The sequence below is a fragment of the Bos mutus genome, chromosome 7, assembly GCF_027580195.1.
Source record: "Bos mutus isolate GX-2022 chromosome 7, NWIPB_WYAK_1.1, whole genome shotgun sequence".
Classification (NCBI taxonomy): domain Eukaryota; kingdom Metazoa; phylum Chordata; class Mammalia; order Artiodactyla; family Bovidae; genus Bos; species Bos mutus.
The window spans coordinates 56,840,486-56,863,143 of NC_091623.1; the positions used below are offsets into that span (position 1 = coordinate 56,840,486).

The 22,658-nt window shown below is 52.3% G+C and overlaps 1 protein-coding gene and 1 non-coding gene across 2 annotated transcripts in view; both read right to left on the reverse strand.

Moving 5' to 3' along the window:
- Positions 1–8,443, reverse strand: part of FBN3 (fibrillin 3) — a 70,411-nt gene extending 61,968 nt beyond the window's left edge. The window contains exons 1-10 of the mRNA XM_070373776.1: positions 8,357–8,443; positions 7,000–7,055; positions 6,474–6,687; positions 6,252–6,334; positions 5,658–5,756; positions 5,379–5,474; positions 5,040–5,135; positions 3,084–3,281; positions 2,847–2,972; positions 2,583–2,708 (exon numbers count right to left, since the gene is read on the reverse strand). Of these exons, the coding sequence (XP_070229877.1) occupies positions 2,583–2,708; positions 2,847–2,972; positions 3,084–3,281; positions 5,040–5,135; positions 5,379–5,474; positions 5,658–5,756; positions 6,252–6,334; positions 6,474–6,670 (1,021 nt within the window). The 5' untranslated portion in view covers positions 6,671–6,687; positions 7,000–7,055; positions 8,357–8,443. The remainder of the gene's footprint in view (positions 1–2,582; positions 2,709–2,846; positions 2,973–3,083; positions 3,282–5,039; positions 5,136–5,378; positions 5,475–5,657; positions 5,757–6,251; positions 6,335–6,473; positions 6,688–6,999; positions 7,056–8,356) is intronic.
- A 6,408-nt stretch (positions 8,444–14,851) lies between these two features.
- TRNAR-CCU (transfer RNA arginine (anticodon CCU)) lies at positions 14,852–14,924 on the reverse strand. Its single transcript has one exon. It is a non-coding gene; the product is annotated as a tRNA-Arg (tRNA).
- Between the last annotated feature and the right edge of the window lie 7,734 nt (positions 14,925–22,658).

Sequence of the window (22,658 nt, forward strand, 5' to 3'; positions counted from 1 at the left end):
TGGAGCTGAAGCTCCAACACTTTGGCTACCTGATGAGAAGAACTGACTCAACTGGAAAAGACCTTGATGCTGGGAAAGATTGAGAGCAGGAGCAGAAGGGGGCAACAGAGGATGAGATGATTGACTCATCAACCATCTCAATGGACATGAGTTTGAGCAAACTCTGGGAGAGAGTGAAGGACAGGGAAGCCTGGCATGCTGCAGCCCACCAGGTCTCAAAGAACCAGACACAACTGAGCAACTGAACAACAGGGGAGCAGACTGGCAGACTCATAGCTGCAGCCCCTGGGGAAACTGAGGCAGAAGCTCTCCAGCTACAAAAACCACGGACACACTTCCACTGTGATGTCTTGACGGCTTTATTCGGTGATCAGATTTCTTGGGTTCTGACTCTAAAAGAGCATATTTTTAGGTTTGAAAATCCACAAATGTTAGCCAGTGGCCCACAGTGGAAAAACCCCTCCAACCGGCATGGAGGGCCCTTGTAGCCACCCCTGAGCTGCCCAAGGCTGAGAAAACGGCTAGCATTTCTACCTCCCCAGACACACCCCCATGCACCTGGCAGCGGGGGCGGGAGGGTCCCCCAGGTGCATGAATAGGAGTCAGGGTTCTGCAATTCCAGCATCATCCCTGGCACTCTACCACGGCTGTGCCTGCCCAGGCAAGAAGAGGTCATCAGACTTGTTCAAGGTCACACAGCTGCTGGAGAGTGAGGAGGGATAGGAAGCCAGGTTCCTGAACCCCAGGGTATTTGACCAAGCAGCTGCCTTTCTAGTAGGGAGGACAAGACAAAATCCAAGTATTAAGCACCTACTGTGATCAGGCTCTGCGAAGTGGTCACAAACCCAACTTCTCTGCTCCCCTGTGTTTCTGAATGTGTACTTAGTACCCCTACTTCCACCCCTGGGTGAATCACTCCATAAATATATAACCCTCTCCATATGCTTTTGAGCTGTGCTGCTGGAGAAGACTCTTGAGAGTCCCTTGGACTGCAAGAAGATCAAACCACTCAATCCTAAAGGAAATCAGCCCTGAATATTCATTGGAAGGACTGATGCTGAAGCTCCAATCCTTTGGCCACCTGAGGTGAAGAACTGACTCATTGGAAAAGACCCTGATGCTGGGAAAGATTGAGGGCAGGAGGAGAAGGGGGTGACAGGGGATGAGATGGTTGGATGGCATCCTTAACTCAAGGGACACGAATCTAAGCAAACTCCAGGAGATAGCGAAGGTCAGGGAAGCCTGGTGTGCTGCAGTCCGTGGGGCCACAGAGAGTCAGACATGACTGAGTTAGTGAACAGTAAAATGGGTAAGTACTGCCAGTACTTCACACATAAGGCAGCTGAGGCTAAGCAGAGAGGTTAAGGAACTTGCCCTGGGTCACTTGGAACACAGGACTGAATTGCAAGCTCATTTTCAGAGAACACTTGACCTTGATTCAAATCTAGGCTCCTCTATTTAGTAGCTGGGGAAGGCCCCCACAGTCCAGGGGACGTGCCCAGAGCTAGTCACCATGCCAACCAAGATGGTCCCAAGAGGTGGAGGAATAAATAGGTCTGGCACTGGCCACGGCACACTGGCAGAACACCAAACACAACATTCTCGGTCCTGCCTAGTAGAGATCCAGCCTGAGGGGCCCAGGTGGTGCTGGAGACCTGCCAAGCCCACCTTGTCTCACCAAACCTAGGCTCTGCCCATACCGCATCACAAGTGTTTCTGGCTAGCCCTGTCAGCCGCCTCTAAAGTCTAACCAGCAGCTCATCAAGACAACAGGATGGAGAGAGAGAGCCCAAGGATCCCCCTGCCCCAGCCAGGTGGGGTGTGGGGGATTACAGGAGGGTGGGTATCCAGGGAGAGGCACAGACCAGAGGCCTCCACTTTGGTGGCAGCAGGGTGAGGGGTCTGGGGAGCTGTGTGTGGGTAACTATCTCTTCTACATGTGGATTTGGCTCAAGCAAACCTCCCCTCTCAGGGCCTCAGTTATCTCAAAGACAGGGTGTAGGGGAAGATGGGTACTTTTTTAAAAGTCTTCAGGAGAGGAAAGAGGGATACAGAGACTGGGGCCAGTGAGTCCAGTGGGCAGAAGGACATACAGATGGAGGATGGAGAACAGAGAACCAGAGGGGCATAGAGATGGGGGCTAGAGGGGCAGAGGGGCATAGAGATGGGGGCTAGAGGGGCAGAGGGCCAGAGGGGCATAGAAACAGAGGCCAGGAAGGCAAGAATGACAACCACCCAGTAAGCCAGAAGGACATAGAGTCCTAGGGGTAGAGGGGCATGGGGGAGGGGGAATGCACTGAAGCCAGGAGACCAAGATAAGAGACCAGAGAGCTAAAGGCCTTAGAGATGGGGGCTAGAGGGGCTTGCAGACTGGGGTCAAGAGAGCATAAAGACCAAAGTGTAAGGAGCCAGAATTTCTGAGGGGATGGAAACCAGGGTCCAAAAACACAGAAGGACATAGAAATTGAAGGGCTGGAGAAGCCCTAGGGCCAGAAGGTTGCAGAGATAGATGAGCAAGGGGTCTGTCTCCTACCTGGCATCTGCCCATTCAGCCCCCTACCCTACCCCGAGCCCTGGCTCACCTAGGCAGCGAGTGCCGTCCAGGCTGCTGGCATAACCATGGGGACAGGTGCACACGTAGCTCCCAACTGTGTTGGTGCAGTCACCCCCGGAGCAGAGGCCTGGCACACTGAGACATTCATCCACATCTATACAGATCAATGCTGGGTCAGAGCCAGGCAGGGTCCCCACCAGCCCTATCCCACCTCCTCCTCCTCCCTTCAGGGGGAGACTGAGCCACTCAGAGCAGAGCAGAGAGGAGGTCCCAACCTCTCCTCATCACCCACCTTCACACTTGGCACTGTTCTCACTGAGCTGGTGTCCAGTGGGACAGCGGCACTCAAAGGAACCCACAGTGTTGACACAGCTGCCCCCCTGGCACAGGCCTGGCACAGCCTGGCACTCATCCACATCTGCAAGGGGATGAGAGGCCCGTCAGAGGAGGAAACCAAAGCTGCCAAGGGCTCCCACTCAGCCCTGGTTCCCAGGACCTCTGTCCTCACATATTGGCCCCCTCTACTTACCTTGGCAGGCCCCCGTGTTAATATTGGGGATGAAGCCCCGGCGGCAGGGATGTGGCTGAGCTGGGCAGAGCTCACATGGGAAGCCCCAGGCCCGGCCCACAGTGGCACAGCAGAGCGCCTTGGTGCAGATGAGGCCTGTCAGCTGGTGCTGGCACCCCTCAGGGCCCACTCGACCAAAGCAGGGCCCCGTCCGGTAGTCTGCAGGGCAGATGGATGTGGCAGCTGGCCTCAACCTGCCCCACCACCCCCATTACCTTCTGCACTTCCATCCCATCAGGCCCAGCACAGGCCTCCACCTCTCTGGCCTGGACTACTGCTGTGGCCACCTTCCCAGCCTCCCTATACCAACACACCAGGTTGTTTTTTTTTTTTCCTGACCCCAAGCCTCTACTCATACTGTTCCCTTCCCTTACCTGATGAACTCCTATTCATCTTTCAAAACCCTTTCTCTCCAAAGCAATGTGCAACCAACCTCCAACAGAAGCCAGGACCTCCAAGCCTACAGAGCTCAGAGCATGTCTGGAGAACCCCCCCGCCTCCCCCAGGCCCACCCTCCCTGCAGGCTTGGGCAGGGACCCACGGACGCTTTGCTAGAGAGCTGGTCCCATCCCTGAGCAACCTCCGGCTCTGCCGAATCTCCCAGACTCCGGGAGGGACCCAGCATCCACCAAATGCTCTGAACCTACAATTCTTCATCGCTGAATCCCCGCCAGCCGAAGGTGGTCTCATCAGTCCCCCCACCACCGGGCATGGGCCCAGATGTGACTTCCTGGCTCCATGCTCCAGATGGCTCCAATCAAGGGGCTGGCATTGGACCAAGGGAAGCCCCTCCCAGAAGGAGAAGCCAAAGCCAGCCCCCAGGCCCGTATGGAGAGGAGCTCTGACACAGGCCTGACTTCCCTAAGCAAAACAGAGTTTCCAGACTCTCACCTCAGCCTCCCAGGACCCTGGAATCCCCACTCATTCTTGCCTAGCACCCAGCCCTGCCTCTGTCTAGGGCCCCCACCTCCCAGCCCCCACACCAGGCCCCTCCTCTCTCACCCTCCCCACTAATCTTCACTTTCCCTCAGCCACCCTGACTGCTCCCCTCTGTCAGCCCAAATTCCAGCTCTGTTTTCTTGCCAAATCCAGTTTCCCAAAGCCCACCCTGGAACCCAGGCAACCCATAGCCCCTCCAGCTTCTGATTTGTGGCTATACCCTCCCCAAACTGGCTCCAGTCACAGATGGGCCTCAGCAGCAGCCCCCGTGCTGGGATCAGTCCCAGGGCTCTTCCCGTCTTTGCCTTTCTGGGCTCCTTGGCCAAGCAAGGCACTCTGGTGGTTCACTGGCCTGGGCATCCCCATCGCCACACACTCCTTTTCACCTTCTCCTTCCCAGATGCTGGTGGCTGGGCTCCATTTCTTTGGTGGACCCTTAAATCACGCCCCCCTTTTCTTCCCCAAGAACCTCAAACATCCATGGGGCTTCAGATCCCATAGATGTGGCAGCCCCAGACCTGGGTATCCAGCTGCCCCCTTGGTGACCCACAGGTTCCTCAGCCAACACAACCTGAGTGTCTTGCCTTTCCCTGCACCCACCTGCCCCTCAGTTTTCAGAGCACACCTGAGGTTCATCACTGTCTCCTTCCCTTGCCGCCCTGCATCCAACTTCTCATTGCAACCACTGTCTTTGCCTGGGTGACAGTCTCGCAACAGGTGACTCCTCCCACCTCAGCCTGTGGGGTCACTTTGACAGTAGGGGTGCAGCATAAGGGGCCTTGTCCATCTCATGAACTCCAACTTACCCCTTCCTACAGGAAGCCCTCCCTGATTTCCTTCCTGGGAGTAGACAGTTTCTCTGTCCTTCTGAGCAGCAAGGACAGTAGAGAGGAGGTCTACTGGACCCTCCAGGGGTCCAACCACATCTCAGGAAGTGCCCCTTCCCTGCTGACCCCTTCCCCATGCTCAGCTTGGTACCTCTCTCACACTGAGGCCCCATGAAGCCGTACACACAGGCACAGTGGTTTGGCCCAATGCAGCGGCCCCCGTTGTGGCAGCCGTGGTCACAGACAGCTGTGGAGGAAGGGAAGGGGGTGGCCTGAGGTTCCCCAACAGTAGAGGGAGCTGAGGCCCGAGTGAGCATTTCTTCACACAGGAATCCCCGCAACCCAGCCCAGACCGAGGGATAAGATTGTAACAATGAGTGTGTCCCCTCCAATCCTGGTCCCAGAAGAGGGACCGGTGGGCAGTAGGCAGACGATAGCAGAGACCTGGCCTCCGGGGTCCCAAGCCCAGGTGTGCATGGGGGGTACTTACGTTGCCCACACACGGTGCCTGTGTAGCCCCTCTGGCACAGACAAGACTCCCCTCGACAGCTGCCCCCATTCATACAGCTCACACTGCACCCTGACCCTGTGAGCAGGGAGCAGGGCACACACAGGAAAGCCCTGAGATACCTGCTCAAGGCTCTGGGATTAGAAGTGTCCAGCCTGGCTCTGGTCCTTCAGCAAAACCAGCCTGGAAACTTCCAGAGGCTTCCAGAAGCCATTCACCTCCTCTTCCCGCCCCTGGGGTGGGGGATCACTTCCTGCTCACCTCGGCTCACCCCGCAGCTGGGGGCCAGCTTCCCATCAGCGCAGGCACAGAGGTTGGGTCGGGAACAGAAGCCCTGGCCACAGGCGTGCCTACAGATGGCTGGAGGGCAGCAGGCGGCGGTCAAGGCCAGGATTCAAATCTTCTACCATCCCCACCCCCTGTGGGCCCGGAGGACCGAAGCTCTGCTGGAGCCGCGGGGAGACAGAGGTGTTCTTTGGGCCCGAATCACTGAGCAGTAAGGACAGAAGTTGGAGGGTACTGGTATGCTGGCTGTTGTGCTGGGGTAGGGGGGCGGTGAGAGGGAAGGTCTCTTGCGAACAGAGTCAGATTCCAGACCCACTAGAATGGGGTGTGGGTGGAGAAACAAAAAGAGACAGAGAAAAAGACAGACAGAGATAGACACAGAGACAGGGACTTAGAGAAAGACCAAGACAGAAAGACAGACAGACTGACAAGCAGACAGACACAGGGAAGCTGTAAGGCAAAGAAACATGATTGGGTGGCTTGGGAGCCTGAGGACACAGGCAAGGCCAATTCCATGGCTTAACTCCATACACCCCCGCCCCCAGCCCCCCAGAAGGCAGCGGCACTCACGCACAACACACTGGTTCCCACCGGGCAGCGTCCTCCAGCCAGGACAGCAGTAGGCGTGAAAGCGGGAGCCGCACACGTTAGGCCTTCAGGAGAGCAGGAGAGGCAGGTGAGCCCCTACCTGGCTGGACGTCCCCTGGGCCTCGTTCTCCCACCCAGCAGGATGGCCCAGCCCAGGCCCAGCCCAGATCCCAGGGGCCTCTCAGCATCCCGGGTACCACACACCCTTGCAAGAAGCCAGGGCTGCCACGCCTGCGCACACTTCCGAGACTGGCAGGCTGCACAGCCCCATCCCAACGGCCCTGGACACCCCCCACGCACAACAGGGCTGTCCAGGCCAGCAGGAGCCGAGCCAGAGGGCCCCAGGCCACGGTGAGGGGGCTGGCTCCTCTCCTTGTCAAGCACGGACCCTCCAGAATCATGATACGTCCCTCGGAGGCTGCGGAGAGGAGGCGGAGTCAACCCCAAGAAGCCCTTGGGCACCCAGGAGAACCAGGAGCGGTGGGAAGGCTGCCCGGATGGAGAAACTGGGTGCTAATGGGGGCCCAAGGAGGCATCCAACCCCAACCCGCAAGCAGGTGAACCGTCAGGGGAGGCTTCCCGGAGGAGGTGTGATGTCTCAGTGATGGCGTCAACTGAGAGGAGGGTGTCAAGGCAGAGACAGCACCCTGGGAGCAAAGGCAAGAAGACCTTGGACCTTTGAGTGGAGAGGAGGGGAGGGTGGCGGCTGCGGTGTTTCAGGAGGGCATACCTGTGTACTGGAGCTCCCACTTGTAGGTCAGGGCAGTGGAGAGCCCTTGTAGGACTCTAAGTGGGAGAAACAAGGACAGAAGTGGACGTATGCCAGCGTGCAGGAGGGCATATAAGGGCCCCAGAGGAAGTACGCAGTTGAGGAGGCTGGGCCAGGCATCTAAGGAGGATTGCAGGAGCTCTGGGGCACAGACTGGAACTTCCCACTGGCAAGAACACCCCTCTGTCCAGCAGGGAAGGGACAGCTATTGCGCCCACTTCAAAGAGGAGCAAACTGAGGTCAACACACATTTAGTAAGGGGCTGAGTGGGAGCTGAAGTCCAGGCAGAGGAGATGAGGGGAAAGAAAATCAAGGGGACCCTACGCTCCAGGAGGTGCCTGGTTCTCTCTGGAACCTGGAAGGACGGGAGGGAGGGGATGGGGACACAGTCACTCCTGGCAGGGAGAGGACTGGACAAAGGCTAGGAGGATGGGAGCTGGGCCCTTGGGGAAGAGAAGGTAGACCAAGTGGCCATCACGGGGCCCCTTTCAAGTCCAGCTTTCTGCACTAGGGAGGAAAGGAATTGGGTCTGGAGGCAGAATGGATGGGGAGTGTGCTGTGTGCCCTTGGGCTGGTGGCTGCCCCTCTCTGGGCCATGAGAGTTTGACCAGGTGGTCTTCAGGTCCTCGGAAAAGGAAAAGACCTTTGTCACCTCTGGCGGGGAGGCGAGAAAGTTGGCCCCACTAGTCAAGGGTACTCTCTTCTGGCTTCCAAGCCGTCCAGGCTGTTTTGCGCTCGGAGGACGCCTTCTCTACGCAGCCTCGGGGCCCGGGGGACCTCCGTCTCCGGCGTGGCCTGACCCAGCTCCCTCCTTCACCCCTCAACTTTGCTTCTGAGAACCGCGCCCAGGAGCTTATGGAATGAATGGGACAGCGCGCTCTCCACGAGGCGGCAGAGGGGTGGGGGTAACCGGAGGGGCGGAAAGCGAGGAATCCCAGGATCCGCGAACGAGGTGTAGGGGCTAGTGGGGAGGGCGCGCGCGCCCCCCGAGCCCGCGGGCCGCGTTCTCCACCGGGCAGGGCCCGGGACAGAGGCCCGGGAGCCGCCACCAGGCTCGGTCCCGCCCTCACCTGCGGGTGTGGGTCTGGCCGCGCTCGCACCCTGGACCGAGCCCCTCCGGTGCCTCCGGGTCCCCGCGCCCCAACGCCGGCGCCGAGAGGAGCGCGGGGAGGGGAGGGGGCTGGGGCCGGGGCCGCCGGCTGCAAACAAAGGAATCCCCTCCCCCTCCGTCGCCCCGGCCCCCTCCTCCTGCCTCGGCCTCCCCCCACCCGCTGCTCTCCGGTTCCTCCGCCTGCCCCTGGCCCCGCGCGTCCCTTACCTGCCAGCCGGCGCGCGTGGAGGCAGGCGAGACAAGCGGACGCGCGGGGCTCGGCGTCGGAGGGCCCGCTCGGCGCGGCGCCGGGGGGCCCGGGGCGGGATCGCGAAACCGAGAGGCCGACCCCGCTGAGTTCCCAGCCCAGAGCTGCCACTCTGGGTGGGGGGGCGGGGGGGGGGTGGTCGGAGGGCGGGAGGAGCTGGGGGAGGGCGCGTTTGCACCTCAGAAGCTCCCGGGGCGGGGGGCCGGAGGCTCAGATCCCGGGCCTCGGGGAGGGGCTGGAGCTGGAGGAGGGCTTGGGGCTCTGGGTGAAACTCCGAGGGGCTGAAGAAATGGGATGGGGCGGGAGTACAGACCCGAGGCGCTGCCTGAGACGGGGCGCGGGGAGGCTGTGGGGACCGCGTTTTGGGGTAGAAATTGAGCTGGTGGTGGCCCTAAGATGGGGCTGTGATTTGGTGTGGCCTGGAAGAGATCCAGCCTGAAAGGTCCCAGGACTCACCTGGAGGCTCTTTCCTGTGTTCTCCCCGAGCCTCCGCCTTCTCCCTCGAACCCGGAGAATTCCAAGGGTGACTGGGGAATCTTACCTGGCTACCTGGAGCCTGGATTCTTAACTAGACTAAGCTCCGGAAGCCCCTAACAATGTAGGCAAAAAGCTGACCAGAGATGCGTTTTCTGGGAAGGAGGTCCGCATTTTTTTTTTTAATCTGATTCTCAAAACGAAGAGTTTAAAGAGTCCAAAGGTCTAGCCCTTCTGAGCCTCAGCTTCTCCAGCTGTCACAGAAGTTGAATTTCAGAATTTTTGCTCTCTAGCTGGAACTCAGATCCCAAACAAAAATTTCTAGCTTTCCCCACTGCTTTCCCACCTCTGAGAACAGACACCACCTGCCATCCTTGATATGGAGATTAGTCAGAAGCTGTTGGACCTGAGGCTGTTAGTCCCCTCAGCAAACTCCTATGCATCGGGCAAAGTCCAGTTCAAAAATCCCCTGCCCATGCCAAAATAATTAGTTTACCCTGTTGAATTCCCTAAACTGATTACGCTGATGGTGCCTCCATCATAGCACTTCTGGAATGTAAAAAATAAATAGCAAATAACCATTTGAGGTAATATTTAGCAGGTGCTTATGGGCTAGGCATGTTGTTAAGAGTTTCATACACATTATCTTATTTATTTGGCTACATCAGGTCTTAGTTGGGGCACTCAGGATCTTTGTTGCCTCGTGTAGAATCTTCTTTTGCAATGCATAGACTCTAGTTGCTGGCCATGAGGGCTTAGTTTTTCCAAAGCATGTGGGATCTTAGTTCCCTGACCAGGGATGGAACCCAAGTCCCCTGCATTCAAAGGCAAATTCTTAATCACTGGACCACCAGAGAAGTCCCACATATAATCTCATTTCATCACCAAAAAACTCTAGGAGAGAGAGAACTCTTATAATCTCCCAATACAGGTCCCAAGAGACAGACCTGACTCTATGATAGTCTTGGACCAGAGAGAAGGACTCTAGGAGGGCAAGAAAGAAAGAAGCATTCTGCCTGGGAATGGGAGTCTTGAAGGCTCAATTGTTGCTGTTGTTGATGAGTCGCTAAGTCATGTCTGACTCTTTGCGACCCCATGTACTGCAGCACTCCAATCTTCCCTGTCCTTCACCATCTCCCAGAGTTTGCTCAAAATCATGTCCATTGAGTTGGTGATGCCATCCAACCATCTCATCTTCTGTCTCCCCCTTCTGCTCTTGCCTTCAATCTTTCCCAGTATCGGGGCCTTTTCAAATGAGTCAGTTATTCACATCAGATGGCCAAAATATTGGAGTTTCAGCTTCAGCATCAGTCCTTCCAACGAATATTCAGGGCTGATTTTCTTTAGGATGGACTAGTTGGATCTCCTTGCAGTCCAAGGGACTCTCAAGAGTCTCCTCCAACACCACAGTTTGAAAGCATTAATTCTTTGGCACTCAGAGCTTTCTTTATAGTCCAACTCTCACATCCATGCATGACTGCTGGAAAAACCATAACTTTGACTAGACAGACCTTTGTTGGCAAAGTAATGTCGACTCACTGTCCTCCATTATCTCCTGGAGTTTGCTCAAATTCATGTCCATTGAGTCAGTGATGCTATCCAACCATCTCATCCTCGGTCACCCTCTCCTCCTCCTGCCTTCAATCTTTTCCAGCATCAGGGTCTTTTCCAATGAGTCGGCTCTTCATATCAGGTGGCCAAAGTATTGGAGCTTCAGCATCAGTCTTCAGTGGAAAGGAACACCCATGAAAAGCAGAGGGTAGGACAGGCAAATGCCCAAAAACAGGAGTGTGTGGAACATGTGGGAACTGAGTAAGACTGGAGCTTTCAGGGAGGGGAGAAAGGGAAAGAGGACAAATAGAGGCTGGAGGGGTGAATAGGGGCCAGGAGCCTGCGCAGCAGATCATGGACAAGAGGGGCTATGCCCCACCCCTGAGGTGAGCCCTAATGGGCTCCCAGGAAGAGGAGTCACTCTAGAAGGTTCTCCATGGGGAGAACTAGAACTGGTCTGGAGAGCAGTGAGAGCTCCGGGGCTGGGCTGGAGGAGCATGAGGCAGAGGGAAACTTTAGGGACAAGATTGAGGACATCCTGGCTGAAACAGAGTTCCTGGGGCCCGTGAGGAGGGTCAGGAGGGGTGGTAGGATGTGGGGAGAGTGGCTAGGGAAGGAACCCCAAGATCAAGTTGACAGAGGTATGGGATTCCAGTGTGGGAAGGGTCAGGGGCTGCCGAGGATGAGTCAGCTTTCCTAGAACGCCTTTGTCTCTCTTAGGCTCCTTTGCCAAGGTCCACCCTGGTCTGTTCTTCAGCCACCAAATATGTCTTACACGGGCACTGGGCTAGGCTCCTGCTGCCCCAGAAACAGCCCAGCCTACATGTGGAAGGTGGGGAGGGACGGTCCCACATTGGGGACACGCACGACCAATACCTCCATGGCTAAGCCCCATGGAAGGCTGGTGCATCAGGCAGCCATTCCTTCTAGAATTCTCCCTACCTGGACTTCCCTCGTAGTGCAGTAGATAAGAATCTGCCTGCCACTGCAGGGGACACAGGTTCGACCCCTGATCTAGGAAGATCCCACATGCTGCGGAGAAACTAAGCCTGTGCACCACAAGTCCTGAAGCCCACGTGCCTAGAGCTCCACCATGTGAGAAAGTCACAGCAATAAGAAGCCCAAGCCCCACAACTGAAGCGTAGCCCCCGCTCGCCACAACTAGAGAAAGCCTGCTTGTAGCAACAAAGACTCAGTGCAATCAAAAATAAATAAGTAATAAAAACAAAAAATTCCCCCCACCTGCTCTCTGGAAACCAGGGGAGGAGCAACTGGTCAGGTGTGGTGAGACAGAGGCAGTGTGGGGCCGTTGGAAGTCTTAGTGACACACAAAAGGGACCGTGACAGCAGGGGCTGTTGCTGCCATTGGATCCTCCTCACTGCTGGTGTGCCCTCTTGCCTTCCACTGCACGAGTCTGTTGCATGCCTGCCCCTTACCGACAGGGTCACTCACTACATTACACCATCGTGAAGCCATGTGGGCGCTCTTACCCTCCTCCCAAGCTTGCCAATGCCACCCCCAACACTGCCACAAGGGCAGAGCAAGTCACGGTTTCCCCGTCAACACCAACTGACTGCCAGATTCCTATTACACGGTGACCCGTCAGCGTCCCCCTCTGCCGTCACCTCCTTGTCTCCCATCCAGCCGACACCTTGCTGTTTTCTGGTTTGCTCCCCTGCCTGGGACATTCGTGTGGCCTCCTGTTACCATTACACCTTTCCCTTATTGCCGTGACATTGTCACCCACAAACACCATCACCCAGAGTGTCAGGATTCTTAAAGAGCAAGCCACAGAAATCAGTCTTGGCAGAAAGGGTGCTTGGTGGAGTACAGGATCTCTGGGGTCCTGCAGCCAGCAGAGGCACCCCCAAACCACCCAGAGATCTGGTCCTACTGAAACACCATCCATTCCTTCTCTGCTCCAGTTCAAATGGTGCTTGGCAATCCTGGACTCTGGAAACCAAACTGAAGCCAACCTCAGCAAAACAGAACCCAGGGGAGTCCACTTAATTTAAAAAAAAAATTTTTTTTACTTTATTTGGAGTATAGCCTATGAACAGTGTCGTGATAGTTTCAGGCGGACAGCAAAGGGACTCAGCCACACATATACGTGTATCCATTCTCCCGTCCCACCCAGGCTGCTGCATGATATTGAGCAGAGTTCCCTGTGCATGCATGCTAAGTTGGTTCAGCGTGTCCGACTCTTTGCAACCCTGTGGACCGTAGTCCACCAGACTCTGTCTAAGGGATTCTCCAGGCAAGAATACTGGAGTGGGTTGTCATTTCCTTCTCCAGGGGATCTTCCTGACCCTGGTTATCCATTTTGAATATGGCAGTGTGCACATGCCTATCTCAAACTCCCTAATTATCCTTTCCCTCATCCTTCAAAGGGGTCCCACTCTTGATGCCACCATCCATCAAAGTTGGGGCCAAAGTCACTTGGCTGGAGGACTGTGGCGGGGGGTGCTTATGCCCCCACCTTGCAGCAAGGTGCCTGGGAGAATGGAGATCCAGTGTCTTGAAATTTTGTCATTCGATCTGCCCTGTGAAGGGGGCATGTCCGAGACCCAGGGAAAGGTCATCTTAGTCCTCTGACTAAGGAGGCAGCAAAAGTCCCATATGCTGTGTTGGCTCTGTCTCGTCACCAGTCGCTGGTCCTGCCCCACCGTCTCCCTTGATGCTGTCACCGTCATCACCGAGGCAGTCTTTTTCTTTGGCCACGCCGCACCGCATGTGGGGTCTTAGTTCCCCGACCTGGGATTGAACCCGTGCACCCAGCACTGGAAGTGTGGTCTTAACCACCGGACCACCACTGAAGTCCCCACCATGGCTGTATCTGAGTGTTGTCATCTCTCACTGCCTCGCTCTCTGCTGTCCCTTATCACTGTAAAACGACCGCCCAACCAACATCACACCAATCCCTCGGGTATTGTCCTCTTACACTGTCACCTGTTGCTGTCACACTGCCTCCTCAGGGGCACCTGCTGCTGTCACACTGTCTACATCACCCCCTGTTCCTGTTCATTGTCTCCTGTCCCTGTCACATGGTCACAGCATTCATCCTCCGCTGAGTGCCCCACACTGTTGTCATCCTGGAGGGTCACTGTGCAATGTCTGAGTCATTCTAGCTCTATTCTTTCTCCCCACATCACCCCCCAGCCCCATGACTTTCGGTACTGTCCTGGACTGCCCTCTTGCAGACAGAACTCAGCTGTATGTGTCCAGGCCTAGAAGACTCGTAGATGCCAGTAACGTGAGTCTAAGGGAAGGAGGGACACATGGCTGGCAGCGTGTGCCCAGGAGCATAGGGCCAGGGCTGGGGACAGACACATGGCGGGACGGGGGGGGCTGCAGTCTGTGCCGCGGGGGGTGGCCTGGTAGTCTGGGGACAGAGCTCTCTTTGTCTGAGTACAGGAAGCAGCTGGGCTTAGGGAGGATGGAGCACATGGCCAGGGAATTTGGCTGGATGCCTGGGAATGAGGCAGGGTTGGGGCGGGGTGGCAGGGTGCGGGGGGAGTGGTGCGTTCTGGAGTTCCCTGGGAAGGCCCCGAGAAGGTCAGGCGCAGGCTAGGAGGAGCGGAGAGAACAGCTGGACCCAGACGGCCTCCCCATCTGGTTCTGCAGGAATGACAGCCCCCTCTACACATTCTCACAATAGACCCCTGAGGCAGGCTCTTCTGTCCCCATTATACAGATGGGTAAAGGAGATCAGTCCTGGGTGTTCATTGGAAGGACTGATGCTAAAGCTGAAACTCCAGTACTTTGGCCACCTCATGCGAAGAGTTAACTCATTGGAAAAGACCCTGATGCTGGGAGGGATTGGGGCAGAAGGAGAAGGGGACGACAGAGGATGAGATGGCTGGATGGCATCACCGACTCGACGGACATGAGTTTGAGTGAACTCCGGGAGTTGGTGATGGACAGGGAGGCCTGGCGTGCTGCAATTCATGGTGTCACAAAGAGTCAGACATGACTGAGCGACTGAACTGAGCTGAACTGAACTGAAATGGAGGCACAGAATCCCCAAGTCACTCATCCCGTCCCCAGAGCCCTAAAGAACACAGGCAGATTTGACTCACAAAGCAGCAAACCTCAGTCTGCTGAGCAGAGGGAGACAGCAGAAACCCCTGTCTTTGATATGTACACATATATTCTTTATTCTTCAACCATGAACACAAATGCTGGCCCCCATATGCATTGTTCGTCCTTGCTTTTTTCCTCTTTGGAAACATTTGTTTTACTTGTAAACCAAGAAGTACCTCTTAATGATTATCATTTTTATTACTTTTTATTTATTTGGGGGACTGGGATAAAATTTATTTTTTCTTTTTTTAAACTTACCTAGAACTTATTTTTACTTTATTTGTTTGGCTTCACTGAGCCTTAATTGCAGCACATGGAATCTTTAGTTGCAACATGTGGAATCTAGTTCCCTGACCAGGGATTGAACCTGGGCCCCCTGAATTAGGAGTTCAGAGTCTTAGCCACTGGACCACCAGGAAACACTCTTGAATTTATTTATTTACTTCTGAAAAAATTTTTTTATTTTGTATTGGGGTGTAGCTGATTAACAATGTTGTGACTGTTTAGCTGAACAGGGAAGGGACTAGACATAAGTATACATGTACCCATTCTTCCCAAACTCCCCTCCCATCCCAGCTGCCACATACCACTGAATTGAAGTATAGTTTTTTTACATTATTGTGTTAGTTTCAAGTGTACAGTGCAGTGGTTCTATTATATGTATATATATATATCATCTTTCAAAAGTTTTATTGAAACGTAGTTAATGTACAATGTCGTGCTCGTTTTGTGAATAGCACAATGATTCAGTTATACATACATATATACACAAATGTACATTCTTTCCTACATTCTCTTCCATTACAGGTTATTCCTTGAGTGTAGTTCCTTGTGCTATGCAGTAGGTTCCTACTGGTTATCTATTTTATATGTAGCAGTGTGTATATGTTAATCCCAAACTCCTAATTTATATCCTTCTCCTGCTTTCCCCTTCGGTTAGCCATAAGTCTATTTTCTGTGTCTGCGAATCTATCTCTAGGTTGTAAGTAAGTTCATTTGTATCTTATTTTTTGGATTCTGCATATAAGTAATGTCACACAACGTTTCTCTTACTGTCTGGCTTACTTCACTTAGGTCCATGCATGTTGCTCCTGATGGCTTTATTTCATTCTTTTTACGGCTGAGTAGTATTCTGTTGTCTATATGTACCACATCTTATTAATCCAATCATCTGTCAGAGGACATTTAGGTTGCTTCCATGTCTTGGCTGTTATAAATAGTGCTACAATGAACACTGGGGTGCATGTATCATTTTGAATTAGGGTTTTGTCAGAATATGTGCCCAGGAGTGGGATTGCTGGATCATATGGTAGGTCTAGCTTTAATTTTTTAACTGAAACTCCATACTGTTCTCCACAGTGGCTGTTCCAATGTACATTCTCACCCACAGTGTAGGAGGGCTCCTTTTTCTCCCACCCTCTTTAGCTCCATTTGATGGAACATTATTCAGCCTTTAAAAGGGAGGAGATTCTGACACCCGCTACAACATGGTGAACCTTGAGGACATGATGCTCAGTAAAAAGAGCCAGATACAAAAGACAAATACTGTCTGATCCCACTCATAGGAGGTCCCTCGAGGAGTCAGATCCACAGAGACAGGAAGTAAACGGTGGGTCCAGGAGCTGGGGGAGGGGATGGGGAGTCAGTGTTTCATGGGGACAGAGCTTCAGTTTGGGGAGATGAAAAAGTACCGGAGATGGATGATGGGATGGTTGCCCAACAATGTGAATGTGCTTAATAGCATGTAAATGCACACTTAAAATGCTTAAGCAGTAATTGCACAATGTATATTTACATCACATCATTACGCTGTCCACTTAAAATTTTTTTTCATTGCTGTCCATTTTTCTACATATAGTTTTATTTTAAAGTTTATTTTATTCTTGGCTGTGCTGGGTCTTCATTGCTGTGCAGTCTTTTTTCTCTAGCTGTGGACAGTGGAGTCTATTCTCCAGCTGTGGCGCTTAGGCTTCTCTTTGCGGTGGCTCCTCTTATTGCAGAGCACAGGCTGTGCAGGCTGTGCTCAGTAGCTGCAGTACGTGGGCTCAGTAGCTGCAGCTCCAGAGCACAGGCTTGGTAGTTGTGGCGTACGGGCTTGGTTGTTCCGCAGCGTGTGGGATCCTCCAGGGTCAGGAATTAAACCTATGTCTCCCATACCGGCAGGCAGATCCTTTACCACTGAACCACCAGGGAAGCCCCACACTGTACACTTTAAACCAATGCAATTCTACCTATCAATTATTCCTCGAAAAAGTGGGAAAAAATTTTAAGAATTTAAATAATCATTAGGATGGTAATTTTTAAAGTATTTTATTGAAATATAGTTGATTTACAATGTTGTGTTAATTTCTGCTGTACATCAAAGTGATTCAATTACACATATGTATACATTCTTTTTCATATTCTTCTCCGTGATGGTTTATCACAGGGCACTGAATATGGTTCCCTGTGCTATGCAGGAGGACCTTGTTGTTTATCCCTTCTCTATATGATCATCTGCATCTCCTAATAGGATGGTAAATCTTACGTTATCTGCATTTTACTTTTTTTTTTTTTAACATGGAGGCCGCAGTCTCATCGCTGAGCTCACCCAAGCAGAATTCCTTCCCTACCTTCAGCCTCTGTCTTTGGATGGGTGGGGCTGGGTGAGTCTGATTCCACAACCATCACTGTTCCCCAGGGCAGCTCCAGAAACATGACATCATGTTCGTTTTGTTTTCTCGGTTTTCGTTTTCCCTCTTGAAGGAGAGAAGTCTGGATGTTGAAGCAGCTATAGGACGAATGATCACTGGCTGCAATCTCACTTCACAAGTCTTGCATTTCCTGTACTTCTGAGGTTGCTGAAGGTGACGGTCCTCTGTCTGTCATGGGGGAGGGCAGACCCGGCCACTGGGAGACAGACAGCTGGACCAACAGGGCTGGTTGTGTCCGAAACACAGAGCTTTGGACTTGAGGCAACAGTCTTGCTGCAGCCATCAGATGCCTTCTGCCTGCTGATCTGCTGGAAACTTTCCGTCAGGAAAAGCTTCATATGAGCTTCCTATGGCCACAGTGACAAGTTATCACAAACTTTGTGGCTTGTAAAAAACACCAGTTTTCTATCTTTCCATTCTGGAGGTCAGAACCCAAAATGGCTTTCACTGGGCTGACATCAAGTCACCCTCAGGACTGCAATCCTTCCAGAGACTATGGAGAGAGTCCATTTCCTGGCCTTTTCCATCTTCTGGAAGCTACCTGCATCCCCTGGACTGTGGCCCCTTCCTCCATCTTCAAAGCCAGTCGTGTAGCATCCTCTAATCCCTCTCTCTCTGACCCTCCTGCCTCCCTCTTTTAAGGACCCTTGTGATTCCCCTAGTAATGCAGGAGCATCCTCCCATCTCCATATCCTCAACTTAACCCCATCTGCAAAGGTGTCCCCATCTTTCACAGGCCCTGGCAATTAGAATGTGAGCATCTTTGGGACACTCTATGTAGCCTGCCATCGTGAGTTTTTCTGATGGAGAAGAAACATCAGCTCCAGAGGCATGAACAACATATGGAGCCCAACCTCTCAACCTCTGGACTTTGCTTCCCTCATCTTCAAAATGGGAAGGAAAATCTCTCTGTTGGTCATTTTCCTGGGAAAATCAAGTAGGATCCAGCTAATAGTAATGTACAGTGGCCATGTGGTGGTCCAAGACACAGGTGCCTGGTGACCCAGGCCTGAGGGCATCCTCCATTTCTTGTGTACTAAGTCGCTTCAGTCGTGTCCAACTCTCTGTGACCCTATGGACTGTAAGCCCACCAGGCTGCTCTGTCCATGGAATTTCCCAGACAAGAATACCAGAGTGGGTTGCCATGCCCTCCTCCAAAGGATCTTCCCAAATCAGGGATGGAACCTGCATCTCTTACATCTCCTGCTTTGGCAGGCGGGTTCTTTACTACTAGTGTCACCCATTTATTGACTGCCTACTGTATACTAGGCATGGGGAACAGGAAGGAAGCAGAAACAGCCCTAGACCCTGCCCTCCTGCTGTTTGTATCAGAGTCTGGGGGATATTATTCACTCTAGCGTTTATTGAGTGCCTGCGATATATATATCAGGCATTGTTCCAGGTGAGGGGGCAGCACAGTGGCAAGCAAAGCAAAGATCCATGGGACTCACATTCTGGTGGTGGTTAGTCTTGGGGCAAGGAGGTATTGATGCCCCAGGGGCCTGACTTAGGCTGGAGGTCAGGGGAGGCTTCTCCAAGACAGAGATTGGCCAGATAAGGAATTAAAACTGAGGGAAGGGGAGAGAGGAGCATCCCAGATGGTAGGGAACAGTATGTGCAAAGGCCCTTGTGAGTTGCATGATGGAGCACAGGGAACAAAGGGAACCACGAGTGAGACGTGAGGCAATGGCAATCTATGGGGATTTTCTTGCTATTTAAAATCATCTGGGAGGGACTCCCCTGGTGGTCCAGTGGCTAAGACTCCATACTCCCAACACAGGGGGCCCAGGTTCAATCTCTGGTCAGGGAACCAGATCTCACATGCCTCAACCAAAGATCCTACATTTTGCAACAAAGATCCTGAATCCTGCAACTAAGACCTGGTGCAGCCAAATAAATAATTAAATGATTTTTTAAATTTTAATTTATTTATCTGTTTGTTTATTTTCTTTTTGGCCGTGCTTGGTTGTTGTTTCTGGGAGAGAGAGCTTTCTCTAGCTGCAGCAAGCAGGAGCCACTCTCCAGTTGTGGTGCTTGGGCTTAGTTGCCTCTTGGCATGTGGAATCGTTCCAGGACGAGGGATCAAACCCATGTCCCCTGCATTGGCAGGTGGGTTTTTAATCACTAGACCACGAGGGAAGCCCCAAAACAATTTTTAAAATATTTTAGGGACTTCCTTGGTAGCCCAGTGGCTAGGACTCCATGCTCCCAATGTGGGAGCCCTGGGATCGATACCTGGTTGGGGAACTAGATCCTACATGCCTCAACTAAGACCTGATGCAGCCAAATAAATAAATAATAAAAATAAAAGATAATCAAATTTTTAATTAAAAATAAATTTTAAATTTTTAAAAATATCTTTAAAAAATCAACAGGGAGCCATTGGCAGCTTTTATGCAAGGGGTGATTGTAAGTGGGTTCTGCAAAGACTGGGGCCACTGGGCCAGGTATGGGTTAGTCCTGTGGGATCAGGTTACCCACTCCCAGCCCTGACATCTGCACCCACCTCTCTGGGGCTCTGGTGTTTGCCTCACCTGTTTCCCAGTGGTCCCATCCACCCCAACCCCAGCTGCTGTTGGAATCTCTGCTTACAGTTTCTTGCCCTGCCCCCAAGCCTGGAGGATGGCACTAGTTCAGTCAACATCTATTAAGCAGCCATTGTGTGCAAGGACCTTTACATTTGTTATCACACTGAGTTCCCCCAATAATCCTACCCAGGCTTCCCAGGTGGCACTACTGGTAAAGAATCCACCTGCCAGTGCAGGAGATGAAAGAGACATGGATTCAATCCCTGGATGAGGAAGATCCCCTGGAGGATGAAATGGCAACCCACTCCCATATTCTTGCCTGAAAAATTCCATGGACAGAGGAGCCTGGCAGACATGACTGAGTGATTGAGCAGCCATGCAATCAATCAATAATCCTACTAGGAAGGTGTGAAGCCCAAGATGAAACTCGAAAACTGATGCCCAAGGAGGCAAATGGTTAAGTGAAGACTGTTGGTTCTGGAAGCTCAAACACCACTGACTCTCAGAAGATACCCATGAGCCAGGGTAACCTCTGGGTCTTCGGTGAACCTTCAGTGAATCAATCAATGGATGAGTGAATGGTGGGCAAGTCCAGTGAGGCTAGCGGGAAAGAGTGGAAATTGCCTGTGGAGAGCGGTAAGCTGGACCCAGATTGAGAGGGGCCTCGAAAGCTCAACCTGGCGGGTATGGATATGATGTGGTGGCCGTAGGGAGACATCAAGGGTTCTAGGCAGGGATCTGTTTTTGAGTTTGGACCACATTGCCAGGAAGGGTGGAGTTCAGTGGGCCTGCCACTAGGCGGCACTCAAGTCTTCCCAGAGATTGTCTTCAGCACGGCATTGTGGAGATGGTGGCCACTGGCCACAGGAAACTGTGGAGTTCTTGGAATGTGACCAGTGTGAACAGAGATTTAAGTGTGAAATACACACTGGATTCGGAAGACTTCATAAGGCAGAAAGAATGTCACTTGCCTCACTGATGCTTTTTAAAATATCAATGACATGGAAATTTCCTGGCAGTCCTGTGCTTAGAACTCGGTGCTTTCACTGCCAGATGTGGGTTCAGTCCCTGGTCAAGGAACGAAGATCCTGCTAGCCGAGTGGTGTAGCCAAATTAAAACTTGTGTGTGTGTGTGTGTGTGCAGTATCTAAGTCGTGTCCGACTCTGCAACCCCACGGACTGTAGTCTGCCAGGCTCCTCTGTCCATGGAGTTTCCCAGGCAAGAATACCGGAGCAGGTTGCCATTTCCTACTCCAGAGGATCCCTCAGACCCAGGAATCAAACCCGTGTCTCTGGCGTCTCCTGCATTGGCAGGCGGATTCTTTACCAGTGCGCCACCTGGGAAGCCCTATATATATTAAATATGTATGTGCACTTTTGCGAAGAAGGCAATGGCACCCCACTCCGGTACTCTTGCCTGGAAAATCCCATGGACGGAGAGGCCTGGTGGGCTGCCGTCCATGGGGTCGCTAGGAGTCGGACACGACTGAGCGACTTCACTTTCACTTTTCACTTTCATGCATTGGAGAAGGAAATGGCAACCCACTCCAGTGTTCTTGCCTGGAGAATCCCAGGGACGGCGGAGCCTGGTGGGCTGTCGTCTATGGGGTCACACAGAGTTGGACACAACCAAAGTGACTTAGCAGTGCACTTTGTGCCAAGTCGCTTGACTTGTGTCCGACTCTTTGCGACCCCATGGACTGTAGCCCACCAGGCCACTCCTCTGTCCATGGGATTCTCCAGGGAAGAATACTGGGGTGGGTTGCCATGCCCTCCTCCAGATCTTCCCCACCCAGGGATCGAACTCATGTCTCTTGTCTCCTGCGTTCGCAGCTGGGTTCTTTACCCCTAGCGCCACCTGGGAAGTCCTATATATTAAACACATACACATACATATGTGTATCAGTGACATGTTGAGAGATATATATATATATATCAGTGACGTGTTGATGATATCTGGGGCACATGGGCTAAATAAATTATTAAATTTTGTCTGTTTTCTGTTCCACTTTTTTGCAATGTGGTTAAGATGGCATACATAGGTCATATTTATATTTCTCTTGGACGAAATTGGCTTAGAGAGAAGACTTAGTGTTTTCAACAGTTGCCGGGGGCAAACTACCCTCTCTTTTTTTCTTATTTTCTCTTATACTGGTCATCCTTCAAGGTAACCATCTTGCAGTGTGTCTCACCAGGTTATTCTTACTCATTGACTAAGAGTACATAATACATAATAGACCAAAAGTAGAGAGTAAAGGTTACTGTTTCATAAATATAGAATCATATTAGATACACCTTTGTATTCAAGGTATCCTAAGGGAACTGCCCAGACTACCTGCTGAGGTCCTAATTTACTCTTCTGACTTGCTTGATAACCTCCCATGGTGTGGATGAACCATAATTTATTCAAATAAATATTTTTATACCTGTGCCCATAAGTGAAAGTCATTCAGTCGTTTCTGACTTTTTGCAACCCCATGGAGTATAGACTGCCAGGCTCTTCTATCCATGAAATTTTCCAGGCCAGAATACTGGAGTGGGTAGCCATTCCCTTCTCCAGGGGATCTTCCCAACCCAGGGGTCAAACCCAGGTCTCTCGCATTGCGGGAGAGTTCTTTACTGACTGAGCCATCAGGAAAGCCCAAGAATACTGGAGTGGGGAAAAGTGTTCTCAGGCATGACTGACAGAAATGTGCTATTTTGCTCTGGCAATTGAAGTTAAAATAGTTAAATAGATGAGTAAGAAAAAATCATAAAAATCCAGAAAGATATCCCAGAATACATGAAAAGTTGGCATTTTATCTCTTTTCTTTTCAAATATTCCTTTATTGATGTAAAAATTCACAAAATATTTCAAAGTATACAATTCAGTGACCATTTGCTACACTGACCATGTTACGCAACCACCACCTTTCTCTAGTTTCAAAACATT